The sequence below is a fragment of the Neopelma chrysocephalum genome, unplaced genomic scaffold, assembly GCF_003984885.1.
Source record: "Neopelma chrysocephalum unplaced genomic scaffold, ASM398488v2 Primary Assembly neopelma1_25, whole genome shotgun sequence".
NCBI classification, from domain to species: domain Eukaryota; kingdom Metazoa; phylum Chordata; class Aves; order Passeriformes; family Pipridae; genus Neopelma; species Neopelma chrysocephalum.
Window position 1 is genome coordinate 6,824,706 of NW_020897694.1, and position 19,397 is coordinate 6,844,102.

The following is a 19,397-nucleotide window of genomic DNA, read 5'->3' on the forward strand; positions in this document are numbered from 1 at the left end:
ACATGCAAAGCAAATATGAGGATTAGGTTACAAAGTTCGGTCAAAATTAATATGTTTTGTGACTATCTGGGATTGGAGTTGTTTTGTGGGAGAGAAGATGAGCTAAAGGGAAAAAAAGGAGGACACAGGAAAAGGGAGGACAGAATATAATGAGTAAGTATGGCGTGGAGTAAGTGGAAGTGAAAGTTTTCTCACATCTGTTTTCCCCAGCCTAAGTGCCATCCATATACATTTATGTTACAGTACTTAAATAAGAGCTGTCAGACCTAACACATTTTTGCCAGAATTATTCATAAAACTGTATGATCACAAGAGAAGAAGGAGTTGTTACTTGGATTAAACTCGTTACTTTTCATTGGCATAACTGGAATATAATTACTAGTTTCACCCAAGTGACTTAACACAGGTTCTGTACAACCATTACAGAGATGTACTTTATTTTTAAAAATTTTGTGTGTACTGCCTGAAAGCATAATTTTCTCTCATAATTGATCTTCTAAGCCTCTTTCTTTTCCCCTTTTGTACACAATTAGCATTTCATTTAATATTTCTATATTCCAGGTAGATGCTGTAAGAGAAATAGGCCCTAAAGTACTAATCACTAAGAGCCATGTAGGAGAGTTCCTTCATTACTAATTGCATTTGACACTAATTGCTGTTTGTTGAGGAACCTCAGTGAAACATCACTCTGACATGTATTGGGATACTCCCTGCATCTGTTTCAATTTGCCATATTTCCTGCTGTTGGTGCCCCACTTCATAGGGCCAGCTCTCTTGTGACCGGCTCCTCTGCCTACACAGAGGTGTGACTTGCAGGTGGCTGTTGTTTCTTATCCAGCACTATGCTAAATGTGGTACTGATGCATTTGTTTAAAGCAAGGCTCTGGGAGGAGCAATTCCTTCCTTGCTCTCCTGGCTTGGTTGGTACACACACTTTAGCTTTTGCTGGCTCTTACAGGAGTGCTGGAGTACTGTGTGTTTGACAGTGAAACTTACATGATAATTTATATCAATGTTCCTACTTAAGGAACACCACTAAAAGTGCTTTATTCCTTTCCCTGGCTGGCCAAAGGCCAGAAGCTTTTGCTAGATGTTAGAAGTAACTAATTGGATGTATTGCAAATACCCAACACGACACGGAAAATGAGATATTTGAAGATGTTAATTTTTTATCTGTCTGCTTGTCGAAAAAAAACCAAATGAAATCTGTTCAGCTAAACAAAGGTCCATGCTGGTACTTCTTCTACCAATATTTTGAATTATTTTAATCTTAGCTAATATTGCTTTTTTGATTCATAAGTAATTTAACCAAGTTATCTGCAATTAATAGTTCAGGTAGGAGAAAGATAAGTTCCAGGAGACTCTTGCTGGATTGACTACATTTCAAAAACATCAGAAGAAAAACTTACACAAACAATATGGTAGAAGTAATATTTATTGATAAAAATTAATATATCTGCTATAAAATTTGTAACAGTAATGCAACTGAATATTCATTTTGATGCATAAACCTGAATGTTACATACCAAATACAATACAGTAACACTGGTTTCCTCCCTATTTACATGTTTATGAAAATTGGTATGCAATCCATGTTAAAAGAACTTGTAATGGAGAATAGTTACATTAGAAAAATAATATTCTTGATAAAGCATTCTTGAGGACTCCAATCACATTTTCAGGCCTCTTTCAATAAGGCAAAAATCCCTGGTACAGCATATAACTTAATTTACAAAATACAATAACTTCAGACACATCTTCAAGTTTTCTTTTGGTATGCTTTTCCTCACTGTAAAATTACTCAATTTTCTTACTAAACAGAAAGAATTTTCTATACCAAAACTTAATGAGTTCTACTACATATTACACATACATCGCTGTAGCTTAGCGACCATAACCGGGCAATCTTTCTCCTTAACTGTTTGCTCAATGAGCTTTTCTTAGATATAGGGCATGTAGTATTTTGAAATCATTATGACTGTGGTATCTTCTCCAGTTTTCATAGGAAACAATCTGTCACATTTTGAAACTTTTTTTTTTTAATTTTGTTTTATTTTATTTTAGGAACTGGTGCACAACTACATTTCCACTCACAAGAGAACGTCACAAATGTAACTAAAATTAGGCTTGGATAACTTTGAAAACATACTACTATGTGCCCAAACCCAAATTTCTTACTTTAATACTTTATAACCCTGCCATGCTCTAGGAATTCTTTTTCTGCATAGCTTCATTACTAGTCATAGTCAGACAGTTTTAATTCCTTCAAAGGCACAAAACTTCCACCTCTTTTCCAGTGTTGCTCCTACACCAGTGAATTCTTGTTTAAACATGCGTGGCAGTCTCATCAAAAGCATTTCTATCTCATTTGCAGAGATCTGAGAAAGAAACAAAAGTAAAAGTAAAGTGAGAAAGCTGCTCTGTAGATTGGGAAGAGAAAACATTAAGAACGGAAATAAGGGGAGGGGGGTGGGGGAGCAGGGACGAATGCAGGCCAGATGAAAACAGTAAACCATTATTTTTTTCTTTTAATCTTAGCCTGATATGAATTTCCAGAATCCAAAGTAAGTGCAAATTCCTTGCAGGAATGATTCTGCTCTTGTAAGAGGCATCCCACTGTAAAACAATGACAACTGCCGTGTTGGGGCTGTGGTCACACAGTGTTGTATGAAGTCCATCTAAGAACTACAGTCATGGGTATACTTGTGAGGATGAGGAAGCAGATGGGACTTTATTCTTCCTTCTCAGCCTAGGAACTCTCAAATTCTTCTCCCAGCTCCATCAGTTTTTCTGTTTCAAAAAAACTTTAATCAGCTCCCTTTTGTTGCTTAGGGCTGACTATCCGTGGAGCCATCTTCTTCCAGTCTTACTCAGTTCAGCAGCCTCAGATAACTAAGCAGTAAAGTTCCCAATTCTGCATTGTTCAGAACGTTTGTATCATTTTGAAACCCTAATGACTGGTCACCTTCCTAATGGGAAAGATGCTCTCATTACAGCAAACATTTTCAGAAAGGCAACCTTTCTGGCATAATCAGTAGGGAAGTCAAGAAAGGAACAGTCATAGAAAATGAACCATTTTATCCTACTACTACTGCTTCTAAGATGGTGGTCATGAAAAGAACAGCAAGCAAAAGTATGGGTGTTGCCTGCTATCCACAAGTATTTTAATGGTTTGATAGGTTTCTCTGGCAATAGGGATATTTCTGTTTATTCATATTAGTAGGAACCTTCCATGATGAAAACTTTTCTTTTTAAAACAGTATATGAACATAAAATATGCTGATTATACCTCAGTACACCCAAGGGAGGTGAGAAAGTATCTACTGCCTCTTATTTTCCCCTAGAGGTTAGTGCAGCAGGAAGATTAAATGATTTATTAAAGGTGGCAGCAAAAATCAGTGTTGGAGGCAGTTTAAAGCCCCAGAATAATCAGATCTATCTTTTAGATACTTACATGGCAGTAATGGATATCTGGTTACTTTTGGGCATTATATATGAGCCTTATACTGAGCCCTCAGCTCGCACGGGTATGCTGACCTTATCATTCCTGTTCAGGTGAAGAATGACAGGCTAACCATGGAAAGTAACTGAAATTAATCTCTGAGATTGCATCTCTCTATTGTGCTATTAGAAAGTAATTTTTTTCTACAAGCAGTTACTTCCAAAATAAACCAGTGAGGTCAAACTTTGCAGCTTGTGTTTATTATGCAGTAGTAGGCCCAGTGGTAGCTGCAGAGATGGAGACAATGCTCCTTCCATGAAGGTTCTGTTTGCAAGTTAAAGGTTTGATCCTGGCAGCCTCACAGAAGCCAACATGTTACTAACGTGAGTAGAAATTCAAGGACTGAGCCCACGGTCGTTCACTAGAAGGGACTGCAGCCGTGCAGGGGGAGAAAGTTGAAGAGCTCAGTGGGCAGAAGCAAAGAGCAGCAGGGCTGGAGCCTAAGGAGTCCATGTTTTAGATGATTACTTTTATCACTCAAGAGATACAGAGATGGACGGGTCATCCAGGGGAAAAAGCAGTTGAAACTTAGCCAAACGCTGTTTTAAGGAAGGACTTGAAAGATAACTGAGGAGATTGGGCAGACTGAGTGCTGCAGGAACTGGGGACAAGATGAAGGAAAATGTATACATGGCAGAGACAGGGAACAGAGAAGCAGAAGAGGAATGGCTGTAGGTGTGAAGCTCTGGATGCATCAGGTCTCGATAAAACCAGACATTTAAAAAACAATTGAAATTCACCAGTTTTTCATCTCTTTCTACCATCCTCATCCCCTACTCCCTGTTCATTGTGGGTGGCAGCGGACTGTAAAACACTAGCAAAACTGAGTTGCCAAGACCTGAAGACAATGCCTAAGAACTTCATTAACCTTTCTCACTCATCAATGCAGTGGGCTTCTAGCTCAGGCTTGTCCTCTGCTTCTAGAAACAGAAGAAGGACCCAGGATCATCCAGAAGCATGAAGCAGGCTATGAAAACAAACCATCAAAGCAGCTGGAAGGTGATCTTAGCTATGTGCTGGAGAGGCTGTTCAGGAACAAAATATTATCAGGATCAAAGGAGTTGGGTTGGAAGAAGATCCTGGAAAGCACCATCATACAAGTACTGGCAGATATGGGTCAGACCTGTGGCTGACCACAGGGTGACCCCTGCATCTGCTAAGTGTCTCTTGAAGCCTAGCATCCTGCAGAGCTGCTGTTTAGCACTTAGAGTAGCATTCACCTGATCAAAAGTAGCTATTTCACAGTTGACTTGCTTAATATTCAGGGCAGAGGAATAGGCTGTTTTGGGGCTTGATTTCATCTCATCCTACAGTAAATATGAAAAAGTAAGTCAAAGAATCTTATCCTACAGGTATGTATTGACTGTGACTGTACAAACTGATGCATTAAACACTTTACACACTGTTGTGTGTTGGCCTCACTTTTGTCTTGGCCACAGCCAAGACCCTGAATTTAGCAGTAAGGTCATCCAATTCCTTTGTGAGGTCCTCTCTGCTTCCACATGCAGACAAAGGACATGCTACATGGTCCACTCATATGTTCATGGAAGTTTCGGTTCAGTGTGACCCATGACTAACAACTTCACAAAGAATAAGGAGCCATCTCCAAAAACCACACAGTTTGATGGCCCTGGCTACATGGACCTCTTGTTTTGCTTTCTTTCTCCTCAGCTATATTTCATAATCATGTGTCATAAAATCATCTGCTAGTCTTTACCCTTTAAAGCTCTGCTCTTCTTTGCCATGAAAAATAGCTAAGCAGTGCGAGATGAAGACCTCAACACAAGCATGTGCACTGTAATTTGCAAATGAATAAAGACTGCAAACCCCCAAGCCCCATATCCCATTATCTTTCTAATGGAAATGCATGAAGAGTTTAACCTGCAGTAAAGAATAATACAATATTTCTATAGACAAAACAGATTTTGATTAAATTTTTTTACCCTAGAGTCCAACTGCTGCATATAAGACCAAAGATATTCTATATTGGCTCCAAAAGGGTGGACGTGAAGAAATGTGGATATGATACCTGTATTAAAAACAAATGCACACAAAATATTAAAATTACCTCAGACACCGTATCATTAAAATAGCCAAAATAATTCTGAATAGTCTGTTCTTGCAGTTTTTCAGTATGAATTATGATTCTTATTTTTCTTTCACAACCCAATAAACATAACGGCACATTTTTAATACAGTCATAGTAACATGCTAAATACCATAGCTCATCTTCAGGAATGACAGTAGTTAGCAAGTAAGTGACCAGGATAATATACTGATGAATAAAGGAATTTCTAAACAAAGCCTTGCTGGAAGCATTTCAGCTACCAATTTTATGCTTGATTTACCAATATAAAATTGTGGATATTGTAATGGTAAAATTATTGCCTTTTTCTCCTTCACTGGATGCTCTGTTGTGAAAATGTTTCATATAATTGTGTCAGACACCTCACTCCCTCAAATTTTTCTAGTAATTATGCTGATGCTGGTTATGAAAAGTGTTTAATCCGTATTACTCCTAACTGCTGCTGAAGAAAACACAAATCCTTTCCGACATATTTTACTTTCTCTTAAAAGAGAGCCTGTTCTGTCTATCTCCATTATTATTTTCAGGATAATTATAAAAGGTATGAGAATAAAAGTGGCTTAAGAGGAGTCAGGATCTAAGTCTAGAGATTTTTTCTGCAGTGAAAAATCAAGTGACAGCATTAATAATGATGACCAGTGAAAACAAGATTTGGGGCATCAGTATTGCTCTTAAAGGCACTACCCAATTTTTCCTGTTCTAAGCAAACAGTGAAAATAGAAAATGGCATGTGCATTACTCGCTGTTTGGGGAGAGTTGAACTGTAAGAATCAGAACAAATATTTTCAACTCTCTTTGGATGGGTTTCTTAGCTGAACCACCCTAGGGGAAGTTTCGTATACTTAAATCATAAACACCAGGATTAAAAATGCTTACAAATGACAAAAGTGGGTCACTGTATCTTGTGTACTGCAGGCCATACCGCTTTCTTGATGCTGAATGAATTAGGATAATCTTGGATTTCATTTTTCCCCAAGTACTGGCCATGGTTGAAACTGATAAGCAATATTTAACTCATTTTAGACTGGCTTTGCAAAGAACACCTTTTTACTTCCCTCATTTTTCGAATAGCATTTACAGACTCCCTGCATAGGGAGCGGTGTATATTTAATTTTATATTATGGTGAGTCCTAGCAGCTGTTACCTTCTTTGTGCTGTGGATGACTATAAGCAACCACACAAGAGCATAAGAAGCAAGAACCAAGACCATCACACTTGGATGGGTTGAATGGAAATCCAATTTGTGCTCGCATTACGTATTACCAGTGTCATTGCATTTGTTATGCAGTTCTCAAGACTTTTCAATTCAGAACGTTCAAAGATGGCTCTTTCATATATTGTAAATAGTAAGTATTTTGTAGTTATTGACTGAAGTTCCATGATAACTTTTTAGTAATTTTTATTTTCTTTTATGCACTTTTCCTCTAGACAATATTGTATTTTTTAAAATATAGACAAACTTAGTGAATGGATGGAGGCAAGGCCCATTTTTCCCTTATCACACCTGAACATGCCCCAGATGAAGAGATAACCTGAAATCCGTCTTGAGGAATCTTTTGCCTTTGAACTGTAACAATGAACCAGTTGTGGGGGTATTATGACCAGTAATATCTGAACAGAGATTATTTTGTTTATCTGAGTATGTTACTGAACAACTGGGACACTGCCACCACTTCTTTCAGTCAAATAATGAGTGACCCATTAAAAAAAGATTGTTATTCTGTTCTTAAAATCCCATTCTTGCTGTCCTTCTCACAGAATAATCTTTGAACAGATCAAGTACTGTCCGCTGCAATTAAAAGTTCCAGATTTTATTATAACAAGCAGAATTCAACCAATTCATACATTTCTGTACAACCCACTTTTCTGCATCTCACCAGTCACAGCGAGTTTGTGTACTAAGCCCTTTAAACATTTAAATACATTCTTCACTTTCAAATGACCTTCTCGGTCTAAACTGAATCCGTGAATTGCTGAATCTGTGCCTCAGCAATAAACCAGCAACTTTCCTGATGCTTAGGTTATGCAAATGAGCTGCATTTAAACAAATTAAGGTAGTTTTGGAACTATCACCTACCAGGATACTGCTGATTTTGTGAAAAGACCAAACCAAAGAAATTAAACCTGTTCTTTGAGGTCAACATTTCTGTTGCCATGCCACAGGGTACACTTTGAACAGTGAGCCTTCAGGCTCCACAAAAACCTGCCCCACTGAAAACAAATGCAGAATATGCATAGGTATAAATGGGGCATGTTCCCTCCAAGGGTAGCACAGGTACAGCCAGTTCTGTGTGGCTAAATGCCTGATATCAGTTAGCTGGCCCATTGCCTATAAGCTTTAGCTTTAGGCCCTCTTTAAGCATTTATTTTGAAGATTTTATTCTAGGTAAAGGATATGACAGTCCTTGTGGTATTCTTTATAAATATTCATATTGCTAATTCCCTCACCTAATGTCAAAAGCATAAATCTGGCTTGCTTAATACATGCAGTATACATATTTTTGCTTGGTAGTTTACTAATAATATTTCCATGCCCTTCTCCTTCACCACTTGGTCTAATAATCATATACAAAGCTATACAATTCTAGGCTGCTAAATCTTGATGAAAATACAGTCTTCATTGATTCATGCTGCAAGTCTAAATACAGATCCTGCAAGTTTCTTCATACCTGAAATCCTTTTGTTAAACTCTGCAGAACTGTTCAGAAAGGCAAAGTGCACTTGTATTTTAGGATTTCTCTTACTAAAAGCCATTTTGAATACAGATGAAAAAAAAAATCTTTTTTTTTTTTTTTACTTTTTTTAGCACAAAGTTGTGGGTAGACACATGCAAACCAGGAATCTGTTAAAAGGTATTTTGTTCTCAAAAATCTTCTTTGGGGTTATCTTACCTATTAATAGTGCCTCTTTCTCTGATTTTAGACCCGGGCTTCGTTTCTCTGAGTTTTTTTCTCTGTCTTGGTTGACCAATGCTACTGTCAATACATTGATTTCCTGTAAAGTTTAAAAAAACAAACAGGTGGTCATGTAGATTTCATTTACTTCAATTAAACGTGTATGCTTCCTTTCAACTCTATAAAAAAATCATTACTTTAATTCACATCTAAAGACAAGACAATTATAAACAATTGATTTGTTTGCAGAATATTAAGACACATTTTGAGCTACCTTTATGCAAAGAGCTGCCAAGAAGAGAGATTTTGCTTGTGGAGTAAGTAATAACTTTGTTGCTAGTGCTTCTTCATTATAACAGCTTGAGAAATTGTGCCATAAATTGTAGGGATGGTCAGAAAACTCACATTTTCCAACTTTTAAAGCTGTAAACCAAGACTGCCTCTAGGGAACATGGATGGAAACATTCAGCTGCAGCCATAAGAGTAAATTCAGCAGTAACTGGCAATCTTTCTAGACTACAACCTACTACAACAATGTCTACCAGACTACAATCATCTAGCCTGTTACACTCTTTGACCTGTTCCTAGCATGTCATCAATGCCATCCCAGACAATTCTCAGGCACATTTTGGGGGTCAGTACATTTCAAGAAGACCGTTCCTAACAGGTGGTTTGCATAAAGCTACCTTCTTAAGAGCACCAACCTTAAGGGCAATCAAATCAAGGCTCCTGCTCTGAGCTCTTTTTTCTGCAACCAGGTGGCCTGAACCATCCAAATCTCAGCCAAGCAATCGCATGTCAGATGCTCCATCAGAAGTACCCAGGCAGTTGTGTGACACAGACTGCTCTTATCCTGGTTATATGTGAAGTAAACAAATTATCTCCTTTTCCAAGGTATGTAAGTGAAGTGTATTGCACAATATTCAAGCACATACATGGGCTGTTTTCATGGAGCAACTGATATGCAATAACTTGTTCCTCGGTGAGGCAATGACTCACACTGCTGCATCTGCTCTGCGAAATGCTCAGCAGTTCCACAGAAAACCTCAGAGGCGGAGAACATGGGGCTGGAGACGTGATGGTATGAGGTGAGACTGTGAAGGAATGGTGCTTTTGTTCTGTTTGAGGGAGTCAAGGTAAGCAGCTGGAGGTTGCATGGGAGTGGGTAGCCTTAAATGCGAGCAGATTTGTATTATTCTGTGTAATGATGTGGCCCATTTAGGACGTGCCCTCGGGGTGGTGTCTTGCTCCAAAATTCTTGGCAAGCAATTTTGGCAATAAAAGAGGGACACTGGGCTTGAGTTGCTCTAAGGCACTTCTGAAGGTGTGAATAATACATGCTAAAATAAGCAAAATGTCCAAAATATGTCAAATATGCCTTTTTACAGATGACTAAAGGATTCACAACCTGTGAGACTGGTAAAAAGAATCTGGAACTTCCTCATTTTCAATTGAAAAAATGAAAAGAAAACAACCAACAGACAATACAACACACACAGAAGAAAAACCAAACAGTGATGTAGTCTGTGGTCTTTATAGGCTGGCTCCAAGGAGCAGCTGCTGGGATAGGCAGTGCCTGATGGCTCAGATGCATCGTAGGTCCAAATGTTCCCTTGTGTTGTGAAGAGGAACAAATTTCCATGTGTCAGCTAAGAAACCCTATGTGCACGAGTGACATACATGCATATGTGTGTCCTCAGCCCCCAGCAACAAGGGGCTCTGACAGACCTTAGCCCCCATTGAAGGAAGAGTGAGATCCATTGAGTCATCTGGGATTTGTTGCATGTCTCCTGGCCAGAGATCTATGCATAGTTGTGTACACGTAAGCTAGTCAGCCTCTTTAGTTAGTAGAAATGAAATAACTTTCTAGTTGTGTATTTTAGTTTAGGGAGTCTGCAGTTCAAGAGTTGGCAGTGATCCCCCCTTAAAATAATGGTGTATCCGAGTACTCTGGCAGTTACATCACCTTGACATCAACACTCCAGTAGTGTTGTAAGTCATGGGGCACATTATAGCAGCAGCAGCAGTAGTATGCCCTAAGTTGTCCAGTACTGTTGATTCCCCTCCTGACAGAGCCAAAGGCTAATGCAAATACTGATCTACTGCTGGCCATGACATCAAAGAACAGTGAAAGAAAACCCAGGCAAGGAACAGAAATAAGAGGAGTGTTTACATGAATTTCTCCAACAGGGCAGTAATGACAAGGGGGTTACAGATCAGAACAGAGCTGGATGACAGATTTCGTGATGCTGCAGCAGAAGAGCAGAGCAGCATATGCCACCAGAGCTTGCATAGGTTAAGATGTAACTTTGACTCCATCAGAGATAGAAAAGCAGTCTAAAAATAACAATTCCTGAGAGGAGAAGGAGAGAGCAGAGATGTGCATTTGATATAACAGGCCCCAAACCCAGCACACTAGTAGTTTCAGGTGGGATTAGAAGTTCTGTCAAGCAGTGATGCAGAGAAAGAAACTATAATCCCATTGGGAGCAACAAACAGATGGATTCTCATTTAACGCCTAGATTTGAGCCTGTGCAGAACATTTTGCATGATTTATAGGACAGTGTAAATGGATTCTAAAGGAAGTAACATCAAGTCTTCCTTAGCTGTATGTTCGTACAGAGGATAAAAGAGTAAAAAATTGTTTATGGGGGAGCCTGAGGAAATGAGTGGCAAAGATAGATACTCAGCAAACCACTGGCTTTAGAAGAAGGTTGTGGGTTCTTGGAGGTTTGAAAAGGAGAGATTTCTGCCATCCAAAACTATCCGTCTCACAGAAGATGATAAATTAGACCACTCTGATGTATTCAGCCGCCAAAGGAAGCTGCCATTGGCTATGAGAAAATCCACGATGTGCATAGTCACATAAAGGATTCAGTAGCAATGCTGCTATGAATTAACAGTGATTTAAGAGAAATGGAATAGTTGTGTCTAAAAAATTAGTGTGAAATTCACCCAGAGACTAAGCTAATTATAGTGTAAGTGAAAACATTAGGAATCTGACTACACACTGCAGATACAAATCTGGTACCTATGAAGCCTCTACAGCAAATCTTCATGCAGTTTATTTGCACTTTTTTAGAGGCACTACTTATGTCAAACCAGAGAAACAAGAATTTTTAGAGTACAAAGGTGAACGAGGCTATATGTAATTGGAAAAAAAGTTAGGTCACCTCTCTGACATGAGAAAAAGCTACTGATTACCAGATGCCTGAGAAAAATTACTTAATACATCCTACATTGCAGTATTTCCTTTCTTTCCTGGAGACCATTCTTTATTTGGAAAATTATATTTTCTGAGGCCCTAAGCAGTCTTCTTCAGCAGGTTTCATTAAAAAGGAATATTTTGCTATCATCTGTCAGTTACTGCATTAAAGGACAAGAACATAGCTGAGCATGTGCAATCCAGTAGTGATTAGAAATGAACTGACCTTGCAAGAAGTCAATGCATTTATGTGGAAGGCTTAATTAAGGTTAAACCACACCTGGAATCACTAGGAAACTGGCCCTATTTATTATTCACAAATTATGTCAAGTATTGGAAAACATAGACCAATTTGATGACGACAGCTCAAGCCGCTCAGTGTGAATGAAACTATTTTGTGTGATGCTCTTACTGTTGCCAGCTTAGAGCTTTTCCTTGCAAATTACACTTTCATCCATCAGCAGATGATGAAATGACATGAATTTCCCTCATAGGATTAACAAACTCTATGATTCTGCAAACATTCCTTGGGACCAACATTTTATTCAGGGCTCCCTGCTTTTGAACCATGGGGGGAGAGACAGAGAGTCTTTCTGGAAAACTTTCAGGAGAACTTGCTGGATAAAACAGAGGACAGCACATAACAATTTTATCACATGGACTATTCATTTCCACAAGCAGATCTCTGACATCACCACTGACATGGAGCTGATAGCTGCGGAGAGTCATAATGTGGCAGTTTCGCACATGGATATATAATGCCTGGTTGTGAGGTGGGAGAGAAGTTTGGTTTGCATCACTCACTCATGTATCCTGGCTTCTTTTAGAAGAAAGTGCAGAGGCATAGGCAAGTGGATTGCTCCATAAGGTGCCTGGTCTCACTGCCCAACATGGCCCACCACAGAGCAGCTGGGTCCTGCACTGGAGACACAGCAAATATGAGAGTGACTCCTGAGAGAAACACACTTTTCAGAGAGAGACACTGAAGCCCTGAAGAGTAGAAGAGATGTGGTGACTTCCTACAGAAGATAGTCACAGATCCCGTAAGAACAAAAGGCTAGCTCTGCATTCCAGGGCTCCAGCAGATCAGAAGGCCCCAGATATTTAGGCTGGATGACTTGGGTCTTTCACTCCTTCATTCGTTTTTTTTTTTCCCCTGTGGGAAAGTAAGATATTAAATAAAGAGTTCTCAATCTAGATGTCATTAATCCTCTTTAGGTCAGTCTTGCACCAGTGCAAAAAAGGCAGACAGAATACAAAATATTTGCTCTGGTCTGGAGTTTCTCTCTTTAGCAGAAAAGTTTCTCTTTACCCTAAAATGTTCTGTGATCCTGAAAACATATGCTTTCCAGCATCCTTAAAAGTGCAGGGAGTGAGGACTTGCTGTTGCCCATAAACACTGAGTAAGAGCCAAACAGGGCTTGCACAATAGCTGCCCTACCTGGAAACTCTTCCTTCCAGAGCACAGTTCCACATCACCCACTGTTCAGGACTCTGCTTGAAAGGCAGAATATGGGATTTAATGAATGTGACATTGAAGACCAGGATGCAATGGCAGATATCCAAAGAGATGAAATATTCACTTTCTCAGTAATCCAAATATTTGATAATTACCTTTAAATCTAGAGGGAATGGTGACTGCTTGCATACTGTCTTCAAAGACCACATTCCCTTTGTTGTAGTATATGGGATTCTGCAGAGGGTGAGGGAGTAAAAATAATATTTTGTCTTCTGAAAGACCATAAGCCTCTGGAAGAGTTTGCAGGATATGTTGGCATTTTTACTATATGTACAAAGCCAATTGTCTGAGGCATTAAAACACTAGCAGAATGTTTGTCACAGCAGGCATATGACAGAGCCACTATAGAATGTCATTAGACGTAAGGGATATACCACGCTTTCTCATCAGTCAGGGGATTTATGAGAGAAAATGAGTAGGAGAAGAAAAATCTATCTATCTGAAACATAAGCAAAAACCAGCAGGCCAGAGAGATGGTGTAAGCTTGGAAATAAAAGGTAATTTAATGATTTTCGTAGAAGAAAGAGTCATGCACATGTGACACCAAATCTGCAGTCCTTAAGGTCTTGAAAGGCATTCTTCAGGTGTGTTTCCCCAAACTGCTTATTGAGGACCAGACAGGTTTGTCTGCAAGCTTGGGTAGAAACTGGCCTGTGACATGAACACTGTATTTATTTCATTTATTTTCATTTATCTGTGGACCTCCTAAAGTCTAGTATAGTTGGGTTTGCTTTGCTGGTCTTTCTAGTTATGTACTGAAGACCCACATCTGAAAATTTAATCTTGCTGTTTTAATCTGAATGAAGCCTAATTCAATTTCCAATCAAGTGAATGGAAGTCTTGCAATAGTTTCAATGCACATCAAGTCAGGTATCTTAAATTTATGGGGACATACAAGTTTGAGATACATGGCAACTACTGACAGTTTAACATGGTTGTCAGTTTAAAATGGGCTACTGTCCTTGTCTATGTTCTTATCCACAGTGGATTCAAAATGATTCAGTTCAAGTTGAGCCAAACTAGGGTGGAAGAGCTTATTTAAATGTAACTTAAATCAAATTGCTACAATTGCAATGTATGAGTACACTCACAGACAGTGATTGAGACTCAGATGATTACAGAATCACAAAATCATGCAGATGACCTTGTGAGGTCTCTAGTCCAACCTCCTGCTCAAAGCAGGATCAGTCGCAGTGTCAGAGCACATGGATGTGCAAAAAAAAAGGTAGTAGTCCAATGGCTGGACAAGCTTCAGCAGTTTCTCTGCAAAATCCCAGTCCTGCACCGTTGCCAACAGATGGGTGCCTCCATCCCCTGCAGAAGGGATTTTCCAACCACCTTCACCTGCTCCATCCTCATGATACTTGTGACTAATGTTGTATCTCCACAAGCACAAAGGGGGACAGAGGCACCATTGCAGATGGGGTAAGTCTGATAACCTAATCAGAGAAAGCAGAATCCCCTGACCTAGGTCCTCCCAGGGCTTTCACAGGAAAGCATCAGCCCTGGGAGTTGAACGTGACACCTATAAATACCAGGTCACCTCTCCAAAACATTTTACAGTCTGAGGGGAGCACTGCCAATAGGAATATGGGACTTGTTAGGGGATGTAGGAGATGAGCATTGTGCGATTGTACAAAACTCAGTTGAGCGCCCTTAGCAGGAAAAGAAAAGGCAGGAAAAGGGAAGGATCATGGTGGTTTGGGAGGGGATAAAAGGGACTGGTTGCATGTAAACGGGTTGCTAGCCAGTTGGCTGGCCATTCTAGGCCCTGATCAGTGTATTACACTGATTAAACTCAATTTCTCTTTTCCTGGGTAAGGGACTCTATTCTGTGTGCATGGGGGTCTGTGAGGGGGTCTGAGTACAGCAGCTGGAGTGTGATCAGTAATCAGAGAGCAATGTGTCTAGGGTGCTGCAGTTAGAGAGACCGGGGAGTCCAAGCCACCAACTAGGGACACCACAGGGTCTGGGGAATGACTAAATGACCAGCTTGTGTGTGTATGTGTGAGGCAGGAGCCATTTATGGGACAGACTGAAGGTCAAAATCCAGTTTCTGGAGGGATTCACATTGTATATATGTGTAAGTCTGCATATGTACTTCCCACTAATGGACCTTCGCCCTTATCAGCCAGAAAGGGGAGCAAAATTAGACTGTTTGTGTACTTCAGTACTGTTTATGTTTATGAATGCTGAGTTTCTGTTGATCTGTGTGGCTATGTGTATGTGTATGCATGAGATCCATGTGTTGTATGTGTGTTTGTGCACATGTCTGTGGGGAATGCATGCTCAGCGTAGTTGCAGGTTGATCATGCGGAGGTCTGACCACCTTGTCAGGCTGCAGGATTCAGCATCTCCCAAAAGCAGCAATACTTGATTTGGGCCAAATATCTCTAATTCTTTATTTAATGGAGCTTGTTCCCCTTCACAGACTACTTAGAGCACTGTGCTGTGATGTGATGTGTGAAAATGTGGCTGAGTGTTTGAACTCTGAAAGTAATTTAAAATTCTCCATGAACATTGCATGTGTTACACAACTCTTCTTTCAGCACGTCCTGTTACAGTGACTCCTTTAAAAATACTCTAATGACTACAAAATTGCTCATAATCTTTGATTAATATAATTCTTTTGTTACTGCAAATGAATTATCTTGTGCTAGTGAATTAACTACTTCCTAGAAAGATTATATTTTATCTGGGCCTGGCTCCCCATAGCCTAAGAACTGATTTTAGTAAAGTGGGTAGAATTAACGTAGATGGCTTTGTGACACACTGTCTATATGCACAGAGGTTTCTTGGCCTTTTCTATGTGTACTGGGATAACTCAGTTTACAGTAACAAATTACAGTGTTGCATCACATAGGAAAAGAATAAGGCAAGGAATGAGGCATCCAACCATCAGCCCATAACCAAAGCTCTCATAAGCAACTAGTGCTACTGTTAGAGTTAGCACCAGGTCAACAGTTCAGGAAAAAAAACCCTTTGCTTTTCAGCACTTTTTTCCAGGGTCTCACAGGATCCTTCTCCTTCTGCTATCTATCTAGTGATGCAGAAGGACATATTTGCCATATGCTGCACTGCTGGTTAATATAACTGGTCTATCATTAGAAATGATAGACACCAGGTGTCATCTTTTTGTTCAGATCAAGCCTAAACTCGGTAACTTATTTTGTGCTATGTGAGAACCTAGTGCTAGTTTTGTCAGCAACAGCACATTGTAATTACTTTTAAAGTACACTCATATAGAAATTTACTTTTAAAATACAGTAATCTAAAATTTACCATTATTGTCATTTTAAGAGTGCACAGCTATCAACAAATAAACAGTTGACAACTTGAAAAATTATCTGGCATTAAAATTATAGGAACAACAACACAGAAAAATTAGAACAGTGAAGGTAAGACCTTGTGAATGAAAAACTTCAAATGGATGGATCTAAGACTTGTTTGTCTGATTTAGCCTACATAATAGAAGTGTTTTTGGGACTGAAGATTAATTGTATTATGGTGCTCTTGACATCCTATTTTCCTGATCCATTTGCAGAGAGATGCTTTTAACTTTTTCATTACAAAGCTTTTACTATTATAACTTTCACCTGCTGAGTTTAGGCAACTAGCAATAATCTGAAAATGCTTTTCTCATTGAAACTATCTCTTTTTATTTTTCTCATTGTATATGAGTACATTTATTTTATGGGAATGTACATATGCAAAATACGGATGACTAATATGAAAGTTACTTCATGCTTATTTTCAAAAGTATGATCAGGTTGCTTCATTTTCTAAAGCTGGATTTATATGTAGGTTCCTGATGACTTAACACAGATGTTTATGTGATGTGAAGCTGGTTGCTTTGTAAGGGAAGAGGTAATTGCCATTTTGCACACTTTGTGTTAGGGAATTGCAGCAGACAAATGGCTGCCTGAATGAAAGCATTGCCTGCCCACCAGCTCTGGTGAAGTCATTGTAGGAGGGGATATTTCATGTTTACTTGAGACGGAGAATTTGTGAAAACCCTTTCAAATGGCCTTTAGCACAAATGTTGCTCTAGCAATCTCTAGATTGATGCACTTCTAAAAGAAAAGTTAAAGAGAAAAAAAAAAAGACGGTTCCCTTCTGGGACTTGTAGAAGTTTTGAAAATGTCTTTGTTGAAATAAAAAGAAGTAGCAGGCAGGGGAAACCAACCTTGACTCTTTTACGAGAATTAATGGTTTTCATCATGGATTTGTATTTGAAAGATATTAACTTCAGGTATCTGAAAACCCCAAGTAACCCTAATATTCACAGAAATCTCCACATCTGAATATGCAAAAATTACTTAAAACAAACACTTTGGAGTTCTCATTCCTTTGGAGCGGATCTTGATGATGAACTCTTTCTGAGGGTGTGTTCCTGACAGGGACTTGGGGATGTTGTTTGACAAGAAGCTCAACAGGACCCAGCAGTGTGTGCTCCCAGGCCAGAAAGCCAAATATATCCTGGGCTGCATCAAAAGCAGCAAGGCCAGCAGGTTGAGGGAGGGAGTGCTATGCCCTGCTCTGGGGTCCCCAACACAGGAAGGACATGGACCTGCTGGAGCAAGTCCAGAGGAGGGCCATGATGATCAGAGGGCTGGAGCACCTCTCCTGTAAAGCCATGCTGAGACAGTTGGGGTTGCTCAGCCTGATGAATAGAAAGCTCTCTGGGAAGACCTTAGAGCATCTTCATGTGCTACAAGGGCTACAGGAGAGCTAGAGAGAGACATGGGCATGTTGGAGTAGGATGAGGGGGAATGGCTTTAAACTGAAAGAGGGCAGGTTTAGATCAGATGCAAGGAAGACATTCTTTACTGTGAGGGTGGTGAGACACTGGCACAGGCTGCCTAGAGAAACTGTGGATGCCTCATCCCTGGAAGTATTCAAGGGCAGGCTGGATGGGGCTTTGAGCAATGTGGTCTAGTGATTCTATGATTCTATGATTCTATGATTCTATGATTCTATGATTCTATGAAGAGTGGCTCCTGGGGATACTGAAGTTCCCTTCTCACTTCTGTCACTTTTTTCTCTGAAAGCAGGTTGGAAGGAATGTGAATGTGGTGTACAACTCCCAGGACTACAGTAGCAGGCTTGTGGCTGAATCAGAGGTGGCCTATCATCCTTCAGGTGGTTGCGGGGGAGCCTGAATGCTCTGACAAGCCAATCTGCCTTGTACACTGTGTGGGTTAAGCACACAGCTGCATACGTATAAGGCTGAATGTTATTCCTCACCAGAAATGACAGGATGACTCCTGTAAGCGTGTGCAGTATAAATACTTGGGGAAAATGCTTGGGGATGAAAGGCTGTACAAAATGATCAGATGTTATTAAAATGTCAGGTAGCTCTGGGCATTGAAGAACGGTGTCCCTGTGGAGCTGATATTAAATTTAAAGTCAAAAAACTTTTGTGATTTGCTGAGTGGGTGGCTGAATAGGTTTTATCATTGTATCTGAGAGTTCTCTTTCTCCTCCCTCAGATGATGGGAATTCACTGCAATCAAAAGCCAAGCTACTCTGACACTCATAATTAGGGACAAGGGAAGTGGTGTGATTTCTTGCTGCACATTAACAAAAGGGTTATTGCTGCTGCCTGGATCCGCTTCAGGTAGCACATTCTGTGTCAGAATGTACCTTGGTCTACTCCCTGTTTGCTCCCTTTAGGGTTCAATAACGGCTGAAACCTCAGAGACTGTGACTCAGCCAGCAGACATCTGCACCATGCTAATGAAACTCTTTCTGTCTTCTAACCTGCTGAACCAGAGCTGGGGTGGCAAGGGCGGGAACTCAAGGAGACTTGATCTACCAGTGCATAAGAATTTCTGAAGGCTGAGCAGGGTCTTTGATAACATCCTAAACAGCCCGTTAAACTCCTGTTACTTTTCAGGCCTTGTGGTATTGAATTCAGGAGGTGGTCATTCCTCATGCCTGCTGCACTAAGTAGGAAAGCTGCTGATCTGTGAATGGTCACAGCTGCTTGAATCTATCATATTCCATGTGCCTTAATTGAAGGAAATGAGAAGAAATGAGCGATAGAAGGGCTACAAATAAATGCCTGGAATGCAAAAGGCAGGGAGTAGAAAGAGGCACAGCCACTCCTCACACCCTGGTCCTGGCTCCACCAGGACAGAGGAATCTGAATACAGACGGTAAATGGGTCTCTCTAGTCCCTGAGGGCT

At 39.9% G+C, this 19,397-nt stretch overlaps 1 protein-coding gene across 8 annotated transcripts in view; it reads right to left on the bottom strand.

Annotated features, from left to right (window-relative positions):
• Nucleotides 1-1,417: 1,417 nt before the first annotated feature.
• Nucleotides 1,418-19,397, bottom strand: part of ENOX1 (ecto-NOX disulfide-thiol exchanger 1) — a 375,855-nt gene continuing 357,875 nt past the window's right edge. For all 8 annotated transcript variants that reach the window (XM_027674315.1, XM_027674313.1, XM_027674320.1 and 5 more), the window contains 3 exons: nt 8,480-8,582; nt 5,446-5,531; nt 1,418-2,378 (listed from right to left, as the gene is read on the bottom strand). In XM_027674315.1, the coding sequence (XP_027530116.1) occupies nt 2,247-2,378; nt 5,446-5,531; nt 8,480-8,582 (321 nt within the window). In that variant the 3' untranslated portion in view covers nt 1,418-2,246. The remainder of the gene's footprint in view (nt 2,379-5,445; nt 5,532-8,479; nt 8,583-19,397) is intronic.